The sequence below is a fragment of the Gavia stellata genome, chromosome 25 (genome assembly GCF_030936135.1).
Source record: "Gavia stellata isolate bGavSte3 chromosome 25, bGavSte3.hap2, whole genome shotgun sequence".
NCBI lineage: Eukaryota > Metazoa > Chordata > Aves > Gaviiformes > Gaviidae > Gavia > Gavia stellata.
Genome location: NC_082618.1, coordinates 4,693,709 through 4,718,598, shown reverse-complemented (window position 1 = coordinate 4,718,598; position 24,890 = coordinate 4,693,709). Strand labels below are relative to the sequence as shown.

The 24,890-nt window shown below is 44.7% G+C and overlaps 1 protein-coding gene across 1 annotated transcript in view; it reads right to left on the bottom strand.

Annotated features, from left to right (window-relative positions):
* COL26A1 (collagen type XXVI alpha 1 chain) overlaps positions 1-24,890 on the bottom strand; it is a 176,225-nt gene that overhangs the window by 135,366 nt on the left and 15,969 nt on the right. Inside the window, exons 2-3 of the mRNA XM_059829412.1 lie at positions 15,850-15,972; positions 4,739-4,842 (exon numbers count right to left, since the gene is read on the bottom strand). Of these exons, the coding sequence (XP_059685395.1) occupies positions 4,739-4,842; positions 15,850-15,972 (227 nt within the window). The remainder of the gene's footprint in view (positions 1-4,738; positions 4,843-15,849; positions 15,973-24,890) is intronic.

Here is a 24,890-nt window from a genome sequence, read left to right as displayed (position 1 = left end):
ACACCAGCTCAACTCCTGAAGAGAACTACTGTGATAGTGTTACTCCATAATCTTCACACTGTATTTTCACATAGATTGACAGTTCTATGTTTAATGGTTCACAGGGGAGCAAACCAAAACCCAGAGAAGTGAGGTCCCATCAAAACCACTTTGAATACCCTTCCTTCTAGAGCAATTTAATGGGCTTTCAACCTTTCAGGTCTCTAGTTTCGATGTTCATTCTCATGGCCTCATCAAATTTTCTACATAATCGCATTTGCTAGTTTAAGATTTTCCTGGCAGTGATGTTCTGCATCTCTCCTCCTGAGACCAAGAAACTTTGTGAACCAGCAGTAAAAAAAGGAGAGGGGGTTTTGCACTCTATCATACTGAGAGGAAAGTCCTTATTTTCTTATGCTACTTTGAAAATTGTAAACACATGGGAATCTAAGAGGTTTGAAAAGTATCAGGATGACAAGATGCAAACAATAGTTATTGAAAGTAGATAAAAATAGTCCAAGAACTGACATGGGGGTGGAGGGGTGGGATGTGAGGGGGGTGGAAGGGAAGGGAAGTAAAAGTAAGCTTAGAATCACAATGGCATCACTTTAGAGGTGCCAAGGTTACTCCTGGAGCTGCTTCTTGCCCAAACAGCTAAGCTGTCTACCATCAATCTGCTTCTGGGGTAAATAGGATACTGGCTACTGTCTCAAATTCAAGCAATACAAACAAACAAGAAAGAAATCTATGTTAGATTTGTAAAGTGAAGTAAGACCTTGCCTAGCTGGAGAGCTCTAGGGCATTGCTGAGCCCCTGAACTTGCTAGGGACACTTTTCCTCTCCCAAGAGATTGCACTTGCCTTTGAACTTTCAGCCATATAGAAAAAAGGATAAGTTGAAATGTCAGCATCATCTTGGATTCAAATCAATCAGCTTGATGCATGATTGCAATAGTTAAACCACTTCACCTCTGCACTGCTTTCGTCCATATGTTCTTTATATCAGCAGTCAGCAGACTGGGTGGCTCAGTGGATTCATTTCCTGTCCTAGGCTTGAGCTTCAGTTTAAACAAAACAAAAAAACCCTGAAACTGGAAAATAAAAATTAGCATCTACTGACAGTTAAATTCACCAGACTTGTTTGCATCAAGCCTCTTTCTCCATCCAAGAAAGTTGCAAGAAACCCTTCGGGAAGCCCTGGTACAACTGGTGATTTTTTAACTATCTCCTCAACTAGCTGGTCACAGTTCTACAAAAACAATAAAGGAATTAGAGACCTTTCAAATATTGACATATCGTTGGGTTAGGGGAAAGCATACCTTTGGGTGAAAGGAAGGGGGGATAGCCCCAAGCAGTGTCAACTTAAAAAAAGGAAACAGATTGGAAGCAGCCATCCCCACCTCAGTAAATTAATAGCCCAAATTAATAGCCCACTGAGTAGCAAAATCTCCACCCACTTCTAGAGCTGGGCTTCCTCCAGACGATGCTGCTCTTTATCAGCTACAATGCAAGAGTTAAATTCCCAAGATAATTTAAATCTAAATAATGTGCAGCCTTCAGCATTAATGTAGGTGCCTGCTCAGCTAGTGACAGTTAAGTGGTTACTTTCGCAAGCTAAACTTATTAGCCAAGGGTCGAGACACTGTAATAATAGAATTGCATTTAACAGCTTGCTCTATCAGAGCGCAGTATGTTACTGTGGAAGGTGAGTTTTCTCACTGAAGGTGTGTTACAGCAAACCAGTCTCATCAGGATTCTGTCATACTTTAGGGCTAGACATCCACGCTGGACTATTTCCTTTGCAAAAGAAAAGCTGACCTGCCATTTGGGAGAAAACAAGAAAGTATGCATGTTGGAAATAGCTCCACTGCCGCCTTTGAATGATTTCAAGTTCTTTGACTTGGTTTCCTTGGTTCACCCTCCCACCATCCTATCTTCCCTCATAAAATGCTAAAAGAAATAAATTTTAAAAGGGCAAGGAAGGTCTTATAAAAGGACAGCTAGTAAAAATAATCCATCCTCCAGACAGGCTACAGTGGCTCCCCAAAAGACACTGTTCCAGAACAGCACAAAAGAAGAGGAAGTATCAACCCTGCTCACTGGGGATTAAAGAAGAAATCAATAGATCGGATCTCTCAAGCCTCAAGATGCAAAAAACACCATCAGTCTGAAGAAGAGACCCCACAGCCATGCCCAAGCGCACACAACTCCCAAAACTGCTCTGCGTGCTTGATCAATCCATTATCTCCTGGCTTATTCTGTCCTACTCATGAAAACGCAACCTTACTATTCCAGGGCCCACTGGGAAAGAAAGCCTTTTACTTGAGTCTCTGGAAACAGGAGATACCCTGAAGTAGAAGTTCAGAGCCATTGTAGTTGCTGTTCTGCTGACACATGGAGAACAATAGTGTCTGTCAGAGAGCATTTAGAGCATTAGAGCATTTGCAACACAGCAAGAAGGCAAGTTAAAAATAGTGCAGGTCCAGTCTGCCTTCAATCGTACCTACCTCACATCAACTTCAAAAGCACCAGCTGCACATACAAGTGAAATGAAATATTGAGGAAAAATCTAACTAATACCGAAAAAAAAAGATGAAAGCATTTTGAGGTTCTACCCTGCTAATTCGCTGTGGCTTCATAACTGCACTGTTTTTGTTTTGTTTCAGTTTAGTTTTCTGTTTTCTTTTGTCTGCTGCTTCCAGGAAGGACCCTCACAGATGTAAGCATCCTACCCTCCCAGAGGAACCAAATTTGTAGTAGGAGAGAGTAGAGAAAGGGAAGAGTACAAAAGGCTTTATGTGATGTTGCCAAAAAAGCCCAAAAAACTCTTTTCAGCCTCTTCTACTTACAATTCTTAATGTTAGTGTCACATGGAATTAACATGAGGAGCAAGTAAATACTTCAGTTTTCAAACTGATGCCTCTGGACAACTTGAGGTGCTGTGCACACCACTAGTGTCACTACTGCTGCTAGAAATTAAGTGGCACAACTCCGCTGTACTAGAAAGGGTTTGGGTGTTTTTTTGTATTTTCCTTCTTTTTTCAAGAATATGGGACTGCCGGTAGCGCCAGATGTTTTAGGGAGGGGGGGAGAAAAAAGGTAAAAAGAATCTCACACATGAAAGTGAGGGCTTGCTACTGGCTTTCTGCTCACACTCCACAGACCGTATCCAAGCCCAAAAGAACAGTTCCACCTTGAAAACTGACTGCATAAAATTGTCACCTCGTTCCACAGACCTGCTCCTGTGAGATCGCTGCTGACTTTCTCAAACAAGCTTATGCTGGCTTTTTATTTCCACTGAACTCTGCTGAGACAGATCTGGCACTGCGGGAGGGAGCTGGATTCTCTCCTTTACACCAGCAGCACCGCTAAGCTGTAATTACTCACACCTGTCCAAACCTACAGGCACGAATAGGCTGCACACACGGGCTTCTCAGGTCCCTGGTCAGATCCTCGGCCAGGCTGAGCTACAGCTACTTTGGAAATAACAGTTCTGCCACAATCCTTAGCATCCCTCTCCCCTGCAGTGACAGGTAAAAATCCAAGCTGCACACAGCAGCTTCTCTTTCCCAGGCTCACTTCTTTTAGCAGCATACTAAAATGCAAAGCTCTCTCCTGCAGACTGCAATTTAGGGTAGCTTTGCCACTGTTTAAGGCTTTTCTTGAGCTTCTGGGAAGCTATTGTTTCCTCAGCAGCCTGAAGCGAGCTGCTGTCTGCAACATCATTCTTTGTGACTGTGAAGAGGCAGCTTCTAGTTAAGAGATTTGCCTGAATTGTGTGACTAGCACCAAGATATCACAGCACAAAGAAAATGAGGTGCAGAGTCTTGGAGATGTTAGACACCCTCAGAGACCCTTCACCAGCCAGCAGAGGCAGGCCATGTTGACCTGATGCAAATGAACGGAAAATTCAAGGCTTAGTTTCTCTCCCATTCATAAGCCATGAACACTCATGACACAGACTCAGCAGATGCCTTAGTGCCTAAACCTGAAACTCGATGGAGAAGCAGGACTTATTTCAAAGCCCCAGAAGCAACAATTAAAGCAGGAAACATTAGGAAGGAAAATGCAAAACATGCCCCTTTTGTCCATCACGATGAGAAAGGGAAAAGACTTCCCTCTCTTCCAGCTCTGGAAAAAGCCCTGTGTTTTCCTGTGTGTGAAAGATCAGATGTCAAACCCGGTACTGTGTTTTCATATGCACTGTGCAACCTGAACGTTGCACTAGTAAGTCAGGGGGCAGGTGGGAAGAGGAACCAAACGGTGCCTAATTTAATTCAAAGCTCTCCGGGAACACACATTATTTGTGTCCAGACTCTACAGGCATAACTCTTACAAGCAGCCATCCAGGGACCAGCTTTCGTCAGCTACAGCAGCTGATGGTGATGACAGTGGGATGTGGAGAAGACAACGCACTGACATGGAGAAAGTGCATTTTCTGAAGGACTGTGCAATGGGGATGCCAAGCATGAGCACATCTATAAACAGGTCATCCTTGAGTACCCATTTCTTCATTTCTATTCCCTTCCCTGTTCAGGCCTCTTTGTAGGCATTCAGTATGGTCTCTTTTTCAAGACCACCTTTCTGAGCTTGTGTGCGAGCATTCAGATAATGACAGGGAGTGAAAAGGATATGTGATTTGTTCCTGTGTTTGAGAGGCATAGAGCAAATTAAGAAACAAAACCCAACTCAACCCAGCCAGTCCATCCACACATCCCCTTGCTGCTCAGTAAGGACAGATGTATTGCTGGATAACTTACCCTCTTCACAGTTGCTCCCCGTGAAGCCAGGACAGCACCTCCACTCCAGCGTGGTCACAGTTCGGTAGGACATTTTGTACGTGGGCCTGATGAGAGTCCTGTAACTAACACAAACAAGAAGTCAGTAGAATGTACTTACCTACTCAAAGGTGGTGTTGCTACTAATTCATAGCACATCTTCCTGCCTGGATATATCCCCAGAGCACCCAGCCACCCCCAACTGCAGAAAAAGGAGACACACAAAATAACAGAGCAGGGGTTTACCACAGCATGGATCTGATTCAACAACCCTTGTTTTTCTCCTTAAGCCCTCACACTCTTCTGGCTCTTCCCCACACCTTTCCCCCAAGTAACACCAGTATGCTTTGTGGAGATATCATGGCTACAAAATCATTGCAAGTAGCAGATAGGATAACTCGTTTCCCTTGCTCTACCTCCATGTGGATTTCTCTGATGTTGAACAAAGGCTGGCATTAGCCTTTCCTCAGTCAGTACTAATAGAGTTTCCAAAACATTACTCTCTCAAAAATCACTTAAACCTCTCAGGTGTCTTCCTTTCTCTCACCCCCACCACTCAGAGCTGGGGTGTATCAACATATCAGCATGACAAAGATCATCATGACGCAACACTGCATCAGTGATCTGTATGGAGCCTTTTTTCCAGCTAGCTGACCTGTGCCTCAGTTTTCCTCATCTGAAACAGGGTTACACTCTTCCTCACCACAGCGGAAGTTCTGCAGGACACATTTATCAGCTCTGTGTACAGCACACAGCACCCCCCGGGTCCCAGTTAAAGCACAAGGACTGCCATACCCCACTGGAAACTAGAGGGCTACCTGCAGACACAAGCAAACCTGTGCAAGGCACCAGTGATTCTGAAGTCAACGCGGAACGGACAGTTGCATACATGCCAGCTTTTCTTTTAAAACAGCAGCACTTCAAAGCTGGCAAATCAGAGTTTTCCCAGTATACAGCCAAACAAGTCACTGCTGCTATCCATGAAGCTAAAAGCAAACACAGAAGTCGTAATCTACAAGCTCCCCTCAAAATTCCTACCCTTACTTAACAGCCAAAGGAATTTGGCAGGCACAGGGAGAGGTTGAAGCTTTGGGATTACAGTGTTGCAGGCTGCAGCTTTATGCCTCTCTCTGAAGGCCAGGCAGACACAAGCCCGGAACACCCGGGTCTCCTCGGGGGAAGAGCCTCCTCCCGCAGTGCCGAGAGCCGCCAGGAGACGGAGCACTGCCCCAGCCTGCTCTGCCTGCAGCACTGCCCTGGACTCAGCTGGGCACAAGGCCAAAATGGAGCTAGAAATTGCACGAATCTCATCCAAAACCCCTCCAAGGGGTAGCAGGCACAGGTGTACATCCAGGACAGCACTGCAGTGACATTGCTACAGTTACTCTGAAGAGCAATAACAAAAGGCTTGCCAGGAGAGGCTGCCCATGTATGTCTTGGAAAGAAGGCAGCAGCTCAGTCGTGGTTAATGCAGCCTTTGGGAAACTAATTGTTCAGTAAGCTGTTGCTGATTATTTATGCCAGCTGCCAAACACAGAAACCAACTTCCTTAGCCACCAGAGAGGGGGGCTGCCTGAACAGGGAGGGGAAAAGCTTCCTCCTGAGCACGGGGCTGCCTGCGCTTGGAATGGCATCGTCCAGCGACGGGAGAGCAACACTGTCTCCTGCAAACATTACGTCCTCACCCTCCGAGTTGCCAAAAAGCACGCCAGTTGCTGCTAATACCAACAACTGTGATCCAGGCACTTGTCTAATGCAGGCTAGACAGAGCCAGCTCGTCCCACCTAGTTCTTTGCGCTTATGCATCCAATGGCATTCAGGAGTTCACGGTCATGAGTAAAGTTGAGGACTTGGCACCACGTTGACGTAGGCAGACCTTTGGTGCTTTTTCATAGAGAGACCTGAGGCACAGAGACTTTAAGTGTCTTGCCGAGGGTCTCTCAGAACAGCTCTGGCAAAGTTCAGGGACTGAACCCAAGTCTCCCGACTCCCAGTCCTGGCGTTGGACTCGAGACATCTTTCCACACGTAAGCCCCGAACCATCAGTCAGAAGTTCACGACTTTGTCACTAACACCACAGCTGGACTTGACCTTGAGATGAAAGTCTCCAGCCCTGTTACCAGTGTCCGGAGCCAGCTAGTCTCTAACCACACCGTGATTTTAAAACCATGTTTCTGCCAACACCAAGATGTTAAAGCTCTCTCAAACTTCATTATGAAGTGCGGAGAGTGGCTTGAGCCAGACTGGAATCTTGGCAGCGGTTCTGTGTCAGGGAAGTAGCTATAGTTTAATCCTCAAACGAGCAAGGACTTCTCAGGGCACGACAACCATGGAGCTCAGCTGTCACAGCCTACCACCCACCCTGAATTTCCTGGAAGAGTCCTGATGCTTGCAGCTCTGTTCAGCATCGTACAGTCAGGCATGCAAAGTGGTCCCAGCTTGCTAGCTCCCATTTGCTCTAAAGTTGCTCTGTTCTTCATAGCATCATTTTTCCTAAATCCCGTGACATGGCACCAAGGTCTGTTGTTACATATATCATTACATCACATCACGCAGATTTCTGACTGCTATTCCAGGAAAGGAGCAAATAAAACTGCTTTAGCAAAGCATCACCACTGCCTGATACCTGAAGTGTTGCAACTGAAGGAGAGGAAAAAACATGGAAGGAGAGGAAAAGAAGATGATACCCATTAAAGATCAGAAGCCTCAGAATGAAGTATGTGTAGAAAACACAACAGGCAGAAAAAAGGATTGGTAGCAGAATGGGGAAGCCTTTCCCCTGGATGTCATCCAAGCCACAAACACTGGCATAGAAATCTGCAAAACCACAGTAAGAAGAGGTTAGAATGAGCCACAACCTGTACCTCTGCTTCCCAGACAACCAAAGGATGTGCTCAGCATACACAGTCCCCTTCAGCAAATGACTTCCAATCACTTCAGAGAAGCAAACCACCAAGACCTGCCACCCTACTGCAAGAGATAGGCGTAATTTATCAACATTTTGCTGAGGCTCACAGCAAGGTCTCAGGAAGTGGGGCAACACCGAGAGAGGAACACAGAAAACTCAACTAGCAGCCACTGCTGTTACTAGATCATATCAAACACCTGGCTGGTTTTGGAGACTGCCTGATCAATGTCAGGCAAGCTACAGGAGCTCATCCACATGCAATCATCATTTGGAAAACAGAGTTTCTTGCTTGTGTTTAAGTGACTGCCCAGGAAGCAATTTGGGGAGGGAGCATGAGATGACTGATTAACTGATTTGGGGGTATGAAGCTAGAAATACTGGAGAGGTCAGGACACATTGAGGGATGGCAGCCAACAAGTCTCATGCCTCAGCACACAAGGATATGTTCTTCTTGCTCTCTAGAAAGTGTCACTGAACACAACAGCCAGACACGACATAAGAAAGGGAAAGAATGTCACATTCTTGGATCAGAGCCTCAAAAAAAATCAGGCCAAGGAGAAAGGCGTGTTCTCTGCCATCACCCAAGCAGGACAGCCTGTCACACACAGGAAATGCCTTCCCCCTTTATGGATTTCCCCTGCCCTTTGACACTTACAAACAAAGCTGTTTGTATATGAAGACCACATGAGAGGGAGGGCGTGAAACTCATTTCCACATCACAAGAGATGGTTTTGTTAGTGTGATTCATTCAACCATTGCAGTTTGTGCCCAAGGAGACCTCAGCGACCTTCAGAGGCTTCTATTCATTTTTATTCGAGTTCCAGGTTGAAAGTTTCAACATCACATACTGGTGGGTTTCAGGATAACAGGAAGAATAAACTTGGCTTTTTGACTGGCAAAGAATCTGGAAACCAAGGAATCCAAGCTTTCTTTTACCTACAACTCTCATAGCAATGAAGTCACATATCAATCCAGTGGGTCCAACCCTGTACACATAACTGTATTGTCTTTCAAACAAGGACAATCTATCTTTGTTATAACAAGTGCTACCTCTGCATTAAAAGAAGATTAGAACAAAGCTTGTGGTAGTTCCTCTAATTTTTGGTACCCATGGCCTGATTTACAGATATGCCAAAAATCTAGAATTCCCCACAGAAAATTAGGGTGTTCTGAAATCAGATTTCAAATAGTTAGGTTAAGTAACCTAATCTTGAAGTACTTGGCTGCCTTGGAAAGGAGGGAGGTTGGAAAGAGCTGGGCAATATCCTACGGGTGTAGCCAGAGAGTCCATTTCTCAGAGAAGCTATCAAGAACATATTTGGTTCCCAACACCACCATCCCCACTCCAGACAGACCATCGTAACTATCCTCTCAGAGCCTATCGCACACTGATTACACCAGACAGCTTCTCTGTGGAATACAGACAAGAGAACTTCACCTCAAACCAGTGCCACAGCTGACACAGGGACAAGGAATACCTTTGCCATCATGTTTGCACTCACAAGCATGGCAAAGACAATCATTCTGTGAATCAGACCTCTGCCTTTTTTTTTTTTTTTTCCTCTGCAGTCCCAGCTCTTCCAGCTTCCCTAGCACAGAGGCAGTAGTTCCCCAGGGAAGAACTTAACCAGAGGAGTTTCAAATACGCTCCTGCAGATACTGGACAAAGAACAAAACCTGCAGCTGCAGGAGTGTTGGAAGCCATTGTACACGTCTCCTGCCTTTGCCAAAGGGGAGGAAGAGGACTCTGTTTAATTCTGAGCATGTCTGGTTTACACAACTGATCAGGAGTCTAAAACCCAGAAAACAGAAACTTACACACCTCCTAGCCCAAGTTGTGTAGAGCAATATTTTACGGCCTCTTAGTCCCAAGACAAAAGACAAAGGACACGGAGACAGATGTTTCTATGCCATCACAGTAATCATCAGCTCCTGTCTTTGTTAACAATTAGATCTCAGTGCTATTGCAGAGCAACACTGCACTTCCCTACCAGCAAGCAGGAAGAGTGCCCAGACAGCATGTCTGGACAACATCAAAAGGCTTTCAATTAGCAGTCTGAGGACACCTGTACCTGTCCCCAATCTACAAAGCAGATGGCCCTCCACCTGTGCCCAGCCAGCAGCACACAGCCATCCACATTGTTCCCAAACCTGAGAACACGCCTTTGTGCTACAGCTCTAATCCCATACACAACCAGAGCCTCCATCTATCCTGTTCACAGGAGCACTGTTCACCCTACATTTATATCCTGTGTGTGCATGGGAGAGCAGGCATTTTCTTCCAGGCGTATGACTCTACATCTTGGAGAGAAATAAGGGAATTAAACACATAAAAGAGTTTGTGTGTAACAGGACTTCAAATAGCAATCCTAATACACTGGAATAAGCTCTGGGATTTATTATTCAATTGACTGAAAACAGAAAGAGGGAAGGATTTCCCTGTGGCATTACTACTTCTGAAACCGAGGAGAAACATCAGCTACAGGCCAATCTCTTGGGTGACAGATCCCCAACTTCTCCTACTGACCCTGTAGCAATAGAGTCTTCAAAAGCAGAGAAGACCAAAATGGATGAACCCGCAGAATTCCTTCTTTGTTATTCTGCAAACTAGCTTGTAAAATCCCTCCGGGAACAGAAATGTGTTCAGTTTAAATGAAAACAATGAAAAAGACGACCCAACATTCAAAAACACCAAACAGCAAGCATGATCCATGCAAGATGTGTAGCCTGCTTACATTAAAAATGTCATCGAAAGCACATAGCATCTGTGATAAGCCAAACCAGCTAGAATACTGAAAGGAAAAAACATGCAATGACCGGCAGCTGGAAAGGGCATTACAGCCCTCCTGCCTTTCATGTTTGAAGCTGACAGATGAGTAACTTCATGTTTGGGGTTTCAATGACTCTTGCTAAAGTGTAGAGACCAGGTAAGCCCACCCCTGTAACAAGCCAGCTATGGGTTTCCAGGGGAATCTTCAGATTCTCTGAAGCTAGAAAGTGCTGCAGAGATAGGATGCTCAAAGGCTAGAGTGAAACAGCTATGTGACCACTGAGTACAGCAAAAAATAGCAGGATAAAAACCTCACACAACCTTGCTGGGAACATTCATTTTTCTAAGATGAAACAAGGAGGAGAGGAGTCAAAATATCCTGCCATAATCTGAAGCAGCATGCTTCCAGAGATGAGAGGGATTTTCACAGCAACAACAGTTTGAAGCAGAAGATGTTCGTCTTCTGAAGGCTGTAACAGTGCATGATCTGCCATTCATTTACCTCCTGAGATACTGTTTTACTGACCACAACAGTCATACACAAATACTCTAATCAAAATTAGGCTGATTTTGGCCAATTAGGGTATAGCAAGAAGCTATCCTATTCTCAAAGTCATAAAACACAAAAAGACAAAAGTACTGTTCTCATCTTACACGTGAGGTGGCATCGCTTGACCAAAGGCACAGGAAGTCACAAAAGCTTCAGTACTGAATGCAGGTCTCAAATCCTTGCCTATGAGACCACCCCTCTCTGTGAGCTTCAAGGAGCATAGTGTCCCAAGCATGACGGGATTATGCATTAGCCTGCAGCTGCTACAGCAAAATCATTGCTCAGGAGAAGGGTTACAATTCCGATGCCTGGGTTTACTGGGAGCTGGGTGCAACCATCCAGGCAGCAGAGACCCAGAGATCAGGTTGTCATTGAAACACCAAGCTAGAGACTTTATCCCTTCCTTCAGGCAGATAAATGGCATGCGATTTTTAAAACTACACTAGGAGCTTCAGCCAGACTGCTGGAAAGTTGCCCATTCACTTCGTAGCGTGACAAAGCAAAGGCATACCCTATGGCGCGCAGAAGCTGAAGTCTTCACTACACAAATGGAGAGAGTTCAAGAATAGATCTGCTGAGGGCAAGTCTCCAGCCAAGACTGCTCCAAAGCAACTCAGCACCCAAGCTAAATAAAGAGTCTGGGGTGGAGGGCAAGAACAGAGCAGCTCATCCCATCCCAGCCAAGATGACGACACTCCTGCAAAAGAAGTACAGCTGCCAGCTTCCCAAGAGCAAGTGAACAGACAGCAAGGACATCACACAACTAGGCTGGGGATCTCACAGATATTCCTCTGTCAAACGCTTGACCCTGAGCTGCAGTTTGTGCAATAAGGGAAAGAAACATAACACGAATGAATGGGAGACAGGAAATGGATTAAATCCTTGTCTGGCCACACTGATGTCTGCTTGTAAGCAGAGTCTCTCTAACAGAGAGCCCCTCTCAGCTGTCACCACGAGGTTGAGAGATGCTTTCTTTTTTGGCTGGCGTCCCTTTTGCTAGTGAGCAGCCCGATAACGGGTGCTGGCAGAATGAAAGCTCTCCCAGATATGGTTGACTCCCTGTAAACAAGGAGATGAAAACAGTTTGTTTCAAGTCACAGCTGGGAGAAATACTATAAAACCAAAATAATGCCAATGATCTACTGACATTTTGCATTGCTTACAGTCAAGCGTCACACCACATGAATCTGGCTGTGCTCCCCCTTCAAGCTCAGGCACCAGAAATCTCACTGAGAAAATAGGACCTGGAGTAAGCCTGACATCACCAGAAGCTAGACTTCCAGAAAACCTGGAAAGACAGAGGTGCTGATACAGACAAGGTAAGGAGAAAACAGAAACAATGTTGTTTGATGGGAATGAAGCATCGGCCCTGTGAAGCATTCTTGCTAGACCTGTCATGTAGAGCAGATACAGTCAAGCAGGCAATCATTAAGGACCGTAGACAAAATGGAGAAGTTCCTTCATATTACAGGAACACGCTCAAGGACTGGTGACCTAGAGAGGGTGTTTAATGACACAAGAGATTCTTTGCTTCCCCTTCCATGAAGCTAACATAAGTCCTCTCCTGTGTTTTGTGAAGTGTTGGGACAGGACATAATCAAATTTGAAACTAGTCACACTGCTTTTCCCTGTTGAAGGTATCTACTGAAGATATCCTTACACAGGATGTCCCCCTGAGAGATGAATCCCTTGACCTCGCAAGGTATCAGGGCTTGCAGCATTTGTGGACTTCAATCCTGCAGTAGCAGGATTAGATGAAACATGGGTAGAGGTGTCCTTTGCTGTTAGTGAGAGCCATGGTGGCAAAGCAGCAATCCCATGGGCTCAAGTTCTGCCAAGCCACATCCATCATTCTCTTTTTGGGAAAAGTTAGCTTGAAACACAAAAGAGGTAACATTTACCCTAACCACAGAGCGGTTTTCTTCACCCTGCACCACAGACAGTGTGCTCATCACAAGAAAAAACAGATTCCTGAGAAAACCAGGACAGCTCCCAGACAAACAGCAGCATCACCCAAAGCTTTCAGACATGCTAAGATAGCTTTTGGGCTTTTTTTGTTTCATTTTGAAAAAGCAGGTAGAGAATCACTCTCAAACCACTAGTTAGGGGAAGGGGCAGGAGGGAGAAAACAAAGTAGGGCACCCGAGTTGAGTTTTCTGCTCTGTTCATCTTCTGTAGGAATTTTCAGAGACCTGTTGAAGGAAGTTGTGCAGCATGGCGGCTGGTATAAGCTTACAAGTCCCTTCAAAGCCAGCTTCTTAGCAGAAAAATATGGAAAACAAGTATAACTTGCAACGAACTGCACTAGCAAGTGAGGTGCTAAATAGAAGAGGGACTCAACTGCCCTGTGACTTTTGGGACTGTCTCTCTCATTGCTATCCTTGGGAGTTTTCATCTGAAAAAAGGAGATGGAATTCACCTGAATTAGAAGAGATTGGTGTTTCCTAAAGAGATAATGTTCATTTTTGTGAAAGAAGGGGAAAAACATTGTTTAAAAAAAATAAAATTTAAAACCTCAGCTTGACTCTGAGAGAAGAGAAAGCCAGTTATTCACACATCCCTAGGTGCTAGCAATGCAACATTGATAGGCAGCCGCATAGGCCCAGGAAATAAGACCTAAACCATACAACATGACTCAGGGTTACCAAATGTTGCCCACAGTAGTTACACATCACAAGATCCATCATTTTCAGTGGCTGTTTTTCATTCTGTTATCAGAGTCAGATGCACTGCCGAAAACAAGCAACCGCTTATAAAAAGACGTCTGGGGTGGGGATAACTTATCCAACAACCCACTCAACTCTCAGGACCTCAGTGGCTTCAGCTTCATTGCTGCTTGTTCTTGGGGCTCTCCCTTTCCTACAGTGGCAGTACAGAAAATGATCAGGAACCAGCACATGCCACTCCCGCTTTACCTTTGGTGATAACTGGGTAGGCTCCAGCATTTGTCAGCAGCTTTCTGGAGGTCCTTGGGAAAGAGAGGTCCAGTGTCTTTTTCTGCTTCATGCAAGAATGTCATACGATGCATGATTAGGGAACAGACAGTAGTCATTTCCTTGGAAGGGTGCCATTCACTTCACTTGCATTTCATCCCACTTGCAAAGGGAAGAGAGCATTAGTGTCCTCCCACCTCTTCTGGTAGGTTTCTTCATGGCGATTTTCTTCCAGAAATGCAGCTCCAGTCTGCTGAGCTTTCACCAGCTGAGATCTTAAATATCAATAAACCCAGCTTCTTTACATGATATTTTCACATAGAAAGAAAAATTGAGAAGTCTGCTGCCATTCTGCATTGTCTCCAAACAATGGGACTCGTCAGGCAAGCAAACCAAACTACATTTGAAACTGAAAATGTTCCATGAATAACAATGTCACAACAGCACACACTACTCCTAATGTCTTTGGGCTAACAATGTAAGAATCAATGTATATGAGTAACTGCAGGAGCCCACAAAAAGGATTTTTACAGTAACATGATCAATTGTTTGGTACTTATGAAACTACAGTTATGTTAACAAGGAAAAATAAGCAAGATTTTTGGCAACTTTAGGAGACAAGGTGAAAGCTCACAAGTTTCTAACGACAATTATGTGTGTAAAAAGTCTGGGAAATTAAAAAGCTTCAACAGAAGTTTGGCCATGACAGTGTAAAATATTAAGTGTTTCAACCACAGCCTTGCATAAAACAAGACCAAAGAGACACCAAAGCAGATATATTACAAGTGAAAAAAACTTAGACTGACCAGTGGCCAAATAGAAACTGGAGAACCAACTGTGGTAACTGCCACATGGAAAATGTGAATTCCAGATGAAGAGTTGCAAGAACAGACTGGGAAGGTGGATCTCTGCATTTTTAAGTGGGTATTTCAACCATATTATAGCTAGGTTATCAACTACAAGAGGACCTCAATCAGTGCCCTGTGGGTGAATTGGTAACAATAGCAATAAAATTACCAAGGTTTGTAAGCTAAATTATGGGCTTGTCTACATGGGAAATTGTTATAGAAGCTAGGTGTAAATTTAGAGCACAATGGGGTTTTTGCACCAATTCCCAGACGGGCGAGTAACACTATTCTGCTCTGAGAATGTCTTTCAGAGAAGGCAAAGCTCAACAATACAAAGACACTTTGCGTACTGAAAGAGAGTAGCTGGGGATAGCTATTTCACACATTTGTGGTTTTTTTCTTAAATGTAGGTGGGTCCCGAGACTGTAAATGATTGAAAGGCAAAGCAGGCTAACAGCAGGCTCAGAGCAAGTTTTTGACAAGTCACTATCTCTAAGCTTCGTTTTTCATCTGGGGAGAGGGAACATTGTGCTTTCATGCATGTCTCTAAAGGATATTCAGATGCAGGAGTAAGAGGTGCTGTAAGGAAATTCCACTCTGAAAGGTACAGAGCACATTACCTTTGTCCATCACCAGCTGAAAGGAATTTGATCAAAGCTTTCCAGTGTGTGTGATCAGTATTACCCTTGAATACCCGAGTATGAGGCCTTAATACCAACAAGCCACATAGTGCCATTGATCCAGCATCCCTGCTAACCCTGTTCAGTCACACTACACTCTGTTGGACTTTACATTTATTTAGTTTCATGCCTGACTAGCAGCAGCCTCCTGTGTTGAGAGGTACAAAGTGGCATCACAACCTAAGCTAAACTGTTTCACGTAGCTTGTCCCTACTACTACACTTACCTTCACGTGTAAGTACTCTGCAGCTAACACCAGTAGCACTCTTTAGTTACACGACCATGAAGCAGGATATCAGCCTCCGGACCCATTGATCTCAACCGTCTATGTAGTACTTAAAAGCTAACCAATTCAATGAGAAGTGCAGGAAAATTTGGGCAACATGAGACATGAAGATTTTTACCTCACTAAGTTGGCACAAGGTCCTGGCCACCGGCAGCTCTGATAAACTCGCTGGATCACCGTTTCTGACCCATTCTGCACTTGGCAGGAAACTGTCCGTGTAACCGTATAGTGACACCAATGCCTGCAGAGAGAAAGGACACTGTTAGCCTCAGTAAGACAGCAAGCTGAACCAACACATATCAGACTGCAGTAAAAACAGACCAAGTATCTGGGGGTGGGGTTGTTTCTTCTGCCAGCCATAGCTAGCCTAACTTGCTGTCTTCATTTCTCACCCCACCCTCTCCTCCCAATAGCTGCAGAAAGATTCCCTGCTTCTGCCAACCTGAACCACAAGAGATCCAGTAACGCCTCTTGCTTGGTCCTCAGAGGCCAGAGTTTTATAGTACATAATTTAGTTCTGTTAGTTATCATAAACAATAGGACTTTGGGGAAAAAAAAAAAAGTGTTCCAAGTGTTCCAAATCTCCTGATAGTCAGTTCCCATTGTACTGGTCTTAATTTCATCCTGCTCATTATGGTATCATTCCCCAGCCTCCAACCATTCTGAACAACATCTGAGTTGGAAAATTCTGCTTTCTGGTGTGGTGGAGCTCATTGTCAGCAGGGCTCGAACAAGCTGGGTGCCAAACAAGTCATTTTGCTGTCCTGGTGAGGTTACAGTCTAAAACTGGGCAAGAGAAAATGCAGGGGAGGGAGGGAGTAGTGTCTTATGCTATCTCATAAGAAAACAAGAGTGAGAGAGACCTCCTCACCATAAGGCATGTGAGAAGGCAAGAACTGCAGTGTCAGCCCTGGGAATCGGGACCCATAAACCCTTTCCACCTTCTCCGAAAAATATGTTTTTAGGTTCCAGTGTCATGCTCGAGGGTGGGAAAAAAAGGGTACTTTCATTCCCCCCTTGCAAGCATCATTCATATTTGCCAAATACTGGTTCACGGTTTTGCTTTTGTACCTCAGTGTAGTTAATAGGTTCAGAAACACTTTCCTACTTCTTGGGGATCAGAACTAGGGTCACTAATGGGAAGTGGAGACACCAGCTTGTGCTCCAAAACACACAAAGTGCATTTCCTGCACATGCAGAAGGGTCCTACTCCTCATCCATCTTAAAGTAAGAGCCCCTAGTACAGTTGATCCCTTCTCCAAGCACCGCAGTGGCTCACCAACCTTGCATACCAAAAATCAAACTACTTGCACAGTGGAAACAGGCACCTGCACATGCCCTTCTCCTTCCCTAACCCACTTTCCCCATGGCAGGTTAATTTTTCTAGTATTGCTATTTACAGCATTTGTTGCTTTTTGTTTCCTTTTTGAATTTCCCTCCGATCTCTGTAGGAGGCTCCTTGCTCTCTAGATAACTCATTTCCACAAAGAGGAGGTACACGTGCCAGCGGCTGAACCGAGCACTGCAGACCACAATAGAGAAGCTGGGGCCAAGCAGGCTGCTCACCAAACCTTCAGCTACAGGTGGAAGGGTGAGCTGGGGCACCCAGAGAGAGGATGGCTTTCCACCCAGTGCCATCGAGCCCATCAGCTGTGTCAAGGTGGGGCCATGCAGCTTTCTCTGCAGGCACTGCTCCTGCTCAGTGTAAACTCGCTTGCAATTCCTCATCAGGAAGCATGGACTACAGCCACACTCAGGTGACCCCAGGCTGGCAGGGAAGTCTTAGACAACCACTTCTCTCAGATTTATTGAGGTTCTGTGGTGTATATTTATAGGGATCAGACACCCTACTACCCGAATGTCTCTACTAACACCTACATCAGAGAACCAAAAGGGAAAACTCTGTGTGTGTGTGTGTAAGATTAATAAAGCTTCAGCTCACATGATGACAGCAGATCCTTTAACAGACCCACACAACTTCTCCACAAAGTTTAGGGAGAAAAAGCAGAAGAAACAAAGACAGGAGCAAAAGACTGGAAACGTGATAATTCAAAGTAAAGTTTTCTTTTTAATTTCACATGCACACATGGTGCAATTGGCCATTTTGTCTCTCCAAGCCTTAGTCATGGGGTTTGTTCAGATGGGTATTGCTGGATAAGACCTCTTCATGCCATGGAAACAGCCAGTTGAGTGAGCACGGAAGGAAAAGCAGCCAGGAGAAAGGGTGAGTACAAGAGGGGCTGGAGAAACCACAGCTCTGTATGATTTACCTTGAGCGTGTTTTTAGCACAGTGCTTACAGTCATCAGAAGGACAGCACTTCTGCGCAAGCCTCAGGGCAAAAGCTTTTCATGTGAGGCAAAACAAACTGCACATATACAGATCCTGACAGGATAATGGCAGAAGCATATGTCCTAAAATTATGAAAAACAAAACTTCTCATTAACATGCAATGAGGAAAGGAATTGGTCCCACCACAGGAGAAGAACAAAGCAGTAGTATGCACACTAGCAACATGTAACAGCATGAAGGGACATGAATACTAAAAAATTCTAGCTTGTATGTGTCCCCCTCTGGCCTTCTCCCATCACAGAGTCATCTAGGAAGAAGTAGTTCCCATGGTGTGGAGCTGGATTATCCTACACTGATTATTTCACTCTAACACTGATTTTTGTTGGCTTCTGAAACAGCCTGTCCCACCCCCTTGGGTACACACAAAGCAATCCTGTGTCAGATAAAAAAAAAAGTCAACTGCACTCTGAGCAAAATCCTCCATACCTGAAACTAGAGAGCTTCATATTCCTGAAGGCAAATGAGGTGGGAAGGTGAACAAAGACAAATACCATCACACACCCCAGCACAATGCAGAAGAGAAAGGCAAGCATTGGAGGCAGACTCCGCAATTGCCAGAGAGAATTTGGCAGCGTATCTGCTCTGGTTAACGTATAATGGCAGCTCCAAATTGCAAGTCCAAAGGAGAAATTGGAAATTAACTGTTACCCTCTTTAGCTTTTCCTTGCACAGACCTAGATTTAATATTATCTTGCTCCTTCAAGGATTATTTTCAACCAGCTTGGGAGTCTAGCACTACATTTGTGGATCTGGAGCTAAACAGGTGGCACCGTGCACGCTGTCTATGTCAAAAACTGCAAGAAAAGTTGATTATTTTAAGCTACCTACAAAGCTGGTTTTGCCAGGGCTTTCATTCAGTGGGTGCTGCCAGCATACACAGATTTATTTTTTTTTCCAGACGAGTCTAAAACTGCTGTTGTCCAAGTAGGTCTCTCGCACCTTTGCTCTACCTGGTCCTCGGAATAAGCTATTCAAGTACACGTATCCCCTCACAAGCCCAAGGAATTTGGCAGTCAATTGTCATTTCTGCCTTGGAAAATCCTTTCTTGGAAGTGAGATGTGCTGAACAGACCTTGTTACAGGCAGCGGTTGGAGGTAAATGCTGCTCCCACACTACAGTGCACAGGACAGAAACCTGCACATTGGTGAAGGAGAAACCCAACACTTTCCCAGGGTCATTTCTTCAGATGACCTGCTCAGGGACCTGTTATAAAAGGAAGCAATCATTACAGGAATTGAGAAGCTTCCCCGAGGCTCTCCATTCATTGCTTTCCTTGCTCAAAGCCATCACCTGGGTTTGCCAGGCTGAACAGGACTGATAGCCCATGGCAAAATAACAGATCCTTCACTCAAATCCAGGGACAACCTTCCACTTTCCTCAGCAGGAGCACCAAGAGTGCAGGGACAGTGATAAAGTACCACAATACTTGTCACCTCAGCACTCAGTCTTCTCTAAAGCAGAATCACCACAGCATGGATCATGAGAGGAAAAAAAATAAAAGTGGTCAGACCCCGAAGACACTCAGATAATCCGACATGAACACAGATTTCTCCAACTTCTCTCATTACCAACAGAAGGGAGAGTTTGGTTACAAAGGTACTGACTCAGGAGTGAAAGGTACATTCCCATTTGCAAAACACCACAGTCTTGGCTTCCTATAAATAGCATAAATTTCCTACAACTGCAGCTTTTAGGTGTTTGGTTTTTTACTGTGGCATAGAAGCAGGTGAGACAGAAAGACAGGAACATAGCTGATCACAACATGCATTAAGATATAGAGGTTGGAACTCACTGTAGATATAATAGCACAGTGACTATGACTGACAAAACCACCCCAAGATTTCTCTTTGCGAGCCAAAAAGTCAGCAAGAACAGTCTCCAGAATGCAAGCAGGCTTCAGGCAATGTGACGAAAGGCCCCATCATGGCTTACAGAGATTATAAATGACCCTTTATATTGTATACAGATGCTAGCAAGAAAGGTTTAGGACTTTTACTGGCATGCATCCAGGATGGCAGAGAATATATTGCTGCTTATTCAAAAAGAATATTCCAACCAAGCAAACAAAATGATCCAAGTAACAGCTTCTTTAGGGCTGGGTCTGTCAGATCTCATGCATGCTCATCACCAGCGTATTTAGCACGATGCCCCGCAGCCGTCTCGTGGAATTGGTCTTCTACTGCTTTGCTTAGAGAGCCAAGTCTCACTTGGTCCATTTTCCCCAATCGTTTCCAAAGAAATGCCCTCCTCTCACACCTTATTTAATTCTTGGAAGACTTTCATGGACAACTGAGGATGTGCAGACCATGGTCTGCAAGCTAGGGATTTAGATAGTTTCAGTCCAGGGCTACAGACCAACATCTCACGTCTTGATCACAGCTGACAACATGTTGTTCCAGAGGCAATACAAGTGTTGATGCCAGCAGATATCCAATCATATCTACTGTGTAGGTTCAGGATGTTACTGTGGACCTTCCAGGCTAACTACAGCAACAAATTCAATAGCTTGCTTCCTTTTGGAGATACGCTGAAAACCACTATTCTGAGCTTAAACGGACCCCCTCCCTCAGCAAATGCTGGGAGGGAGTTGCCTGCTCTCTGCTGACTCAGCGAGAGCTGTGACACATGGCTTCAGGCACCTGGACACCAGAGGAGACAAGAAAACCTAACTTTCCAGGGCATGCATGAAGCAGGCTGAGAGGACCTCAAAGGGCAGCTAGACTTGCAGCTCAAGCTCCCTGTGTATTTTGCTTCTGTAGGCAGATGCCATGGAGGAAGCCATATTCTGCACCCCACTGGCTTTCTGAACTCGCCACACCCCTCATCAGGACCCTTATTTGGATGGACAGTTCATCCCCTGGATATTCTAGATGTCTGTACAGCCTGTATCCTACAGTGAGGGAAAAAGGGACTACAGAGGGTGGAGAAGTGTAAGGTAACAAATACTCAAGCTAAAACACTCCAAGCTCCAGAAGAGCCACATACTCCCATATCAAGGCTTAATTCCTGGCTAGCGTGACTTAATTAACTTAGAGCTATCATTTCACAGACGGGAAGACACTGACAGACAGTCAGCTTCCTCTTCCCCCCTTCTCACCGTTTGGATTTGCACAGTATTGCTTCCTAAGCCCACCACTCAAGGAGTATGTAAGGGATCCCTCCCACCCATTCACCCACCGTGAATGCTTAGAAAGACTCGCACCATAACAAACTTACGGAGCCATGCCCAAAAGCAATGTTTCCTTCTTTCCTAGTCCCAACTGCTGGCTTTTATCCAAGCTTCTCAGACTCCTGGGGGTCCCTGGAGGGCCTTGTAGGGGGTTTGCAAGAGAAAAGCCAACCAGTTGTTAGAAGGCTTCATTTCACTGGACAAGCGATCACAAACTGAACAATGTCAGAAACCACTGGGCTGAACTGATCAGGACTCTGAATAGCCTGTTTAATCAGGAGCATGCAACTTGAAAATGAGAGCAGCTTCATTCTTGCTTAATCACTTATTTCAGTGGGATGACAATTCAGCTCCACACACAAAACTGACTTGCTGCCGTGCCCTGTTAAGGGCAGACCTACAGCAGGCAACACCTACCACAAACAGGAGCTTCTGGCTGATGTGTTCACTGGAGTGGGACATGGCTACAACTCCTGATATCCATGGCCTTATAGCACACCATGCTCCTACCAGCATAAAACGCTGCGGTTTTGTGTTTTCAGCGGAAACAATCCCACCCACAAGGTATACTCTTAAAGCCATTTATGCTGTTGTAGAGTTAAGTAAAATGGAGATTCAGCGTGGTTTTAGTACTTCCAATGAAAGCACATGCCACACAGTACAACACAAAAGCTCAAATCACCAAGGCTTAACTGGCCAAGACAGAAGCAAGCAAAATCTTTTTGTGAGGGAAGTGGGGGGAAAAGAAAAAAGAAAAAAAGTCTTTATATGTAGGATTGTTTCATCACCACCTGTTGCATGTGTTTGGGCATGAATTGACCCTCCCCGCTCCCAATAAACATTACAGAAGTCTCTCAATAAGGCTGGCATTTCTGATGCTTGTGATTTGCCCTACAGCTTTGTGCTGTGTAAACAACTGCACTGAATTATCTTTTTGTTTCCATAAGGATAACACACTGTGTGTTATACTTAGCAGAGATCAACATTTAGGGCACAGAAAACAGTAGGAGTGTTTTGATAGCTAGATAGATTTCCCCAAGTTTCCTCATAACATTTTTCACTGGAGCTATCAATTTCCCTGCAATCCTAGAGAGGAATTTCAATAAAATCAGAAGGTCGCTGACTTTCACTGGGAAAAAGTTGCTGTTCTGACTCAATGAAAGCAAAACAGTGCCCTTTTCTCTGTGTAAATAGTACAGCATCCCACTTGCTTTGCCAGAACAGCAATCCATACATTGTGTGCTGGAGCCCATCGTTAGGAAGGGTTAGTTATTTATATACTCCACTGAGGCCAGGAGCAGAAGTTGCCCTCTACATGCCAAGAAATCCAGATTCAAAGGCTGCCAGGCTCTCTGGGGTCTCTCTTCCTGAACCATCCAGTTCTACATAACTACATTATTCCCTTCTTATTCACAAATACACACCTCCCTGAATGTGCTTTGACTCTCATCAGGATCAAGTTTACCAGCTAATTCAGTTGGCTGTGACCAGATTATTCTCTGCTGCTGTGACCTGGCTAAAAAGGAAACAATCCCATCACACATTACTGGAAAGCTCAAGTAAAAACCAAGCTAGGCTTAAGTTTCTCCTGTTCTTGACCATATTTGTGCTCTCCCCAGGTAACTAGGTTTTAGGATCCAAGGCTGTCATTCAGTTCGTTGTCCAGCAACAAGCCAGCTACAAAATTCAGTTGTGAATGCCAGTCTCCACAATATTAGAATGTTCAGAGTTGATGGATTGATTCAGGTCTGTAGATTGATGGACCATTGCTAAGGAATCCATGAAAGACCACCTGGCAGGGACGAGGGAGTGGCTGTACACAAGCTTATGATGGCAAGGCTCAGTTCAAAGCAGAGTCTGCTCAAAGTTTTAAGAGGTCTGCAAGTCTGAAGACATCACAAGCTACAGTAATCTTGTTGTCAATATTGATGTTTTACGCATGCGTTACTCCCACCGAGTACTTCGTAGTCACTAATAGAGGTTACCCTGACTCCTGTGAAAAAGGGAGAAAAATCTTTGTAACAGCCCATTCATTTTGGGAAACGAATAAAACTGGAAGGCTGCTGGTGTTTCTGAAGCCAGACAGCAGCAGCCATTTGAAGCAGCAGAGAGCCAGAGGCACGAACAGGAATAAGACAAGTTCCAGGTCTCCCACTCTGCTATGTTGGTCAGACAAAGATTGGAAGGAACTCCAATCTTTCTGCACACCTCCCCACCCCCAATAAGAGTTTGAAAAAAAGTGGCCATAAAAATAAGTTCTGGCTAGCAGAGTAAGATGGGACAATTTATCTAGGTACCTCCCAATAGCATAACCCTTCCCCAGGGGGCAATATGTTCTGTGCTTAATGCACTTCAAATACTCATTTGCCAGTAACAGCCTTAAGTTCTCCCACACAAAGTGGATTATCAGAGACTGCTGGAGGGAGTTTAGTCCTAGAGGAATCTTTACCTTAGGAGGAAAATGCAGTTCAGTCTGCACAACAGCTTTAATCTTCAGCAAGTTCTGCAGCCAAGTGCATTTAACTGTGCTTTCCTTGCTTTGTTGTGTGCATGGTTGACCTTCCAAACAGCATTACCTCGGGGGCTGAACTCACTTCAATTCATAGAAAACTGCACAAAGTTTTGCCTTATCCTTCTGCAGCCATTGCAGTTACAGGGGTTAAGGGAAAAACCTCTCCCTACTGGAATTATTAAAAACCTAGAAACAGAATAGCCAAATAGTATGGAGCCATGGGTGCAACTCTTTTTCAGAGACAAAGAGGGAATCCAGCTCCCCAGAGCAACATTCAGCTTCTTCAGCCATGAGACCATTCCTCTTCTCTTCCAATCCCCCACCTCATTCACAAGGCACCTTCCAACTGCTGTAACTAATGAAGGACGGGCTCTGAAGATGATAGCACTCACCTATTACACACGCTTGATTCATTTATACAGTGGATCCACCCTGTACATCAGCACTAATATAAATGCAGACTATAACAGAGGCAGATGAGGACTTAAAGAGGTTGAGCAGGCTGGTAGTATCAGAAATAAATTAATCACATTCAACACAGGCACCTCAGCGCCTGTGTATCTGTTTATGCATCCATAAGGAGAAAGAGGCAAGAAGGCACAAGGAGTATTTCTCTAGCATAAAGTCGCTCTGATTTATACCCACTACCCAGCTCCTCTCAGTTTGCTAGTGGCATGTTCCAGCTGAATCAAACAATAAATATGGTTGACCTGAACCATAATTACCTTCATTGTGAAAATGAAAGAAGTTAGTCCATGACTGAGTGCTCAGAAATAAAAGGGGGGTTCACTCCTTTGAAGTGCTTTGCTTTTACAGGCATTCTTCTAGGCACTGAACTGTTTTGCTGCTCCCTCCCCCAAGCTTATCACAATCAATGAGAAGACTGTAGTTTCCAGTGTTCACAGAGGGAGGAAAAAGGAAACGTGCAAAAATATCCATGGAATCTGTCTTTGTTAAATTAGACTGACTTGATGGAATTTGGCATTCAATATCCATGCAGCGTGGAATCATGCACAATTACAACAAAGTATGTCCTTTTCGCAACATAAAAGCTCCTTGAATTATAGCCTTTCAAAAGAAGAACCTGAGTCTAAACAATTTTGCACAGCTGGATAACCCGGTTGTA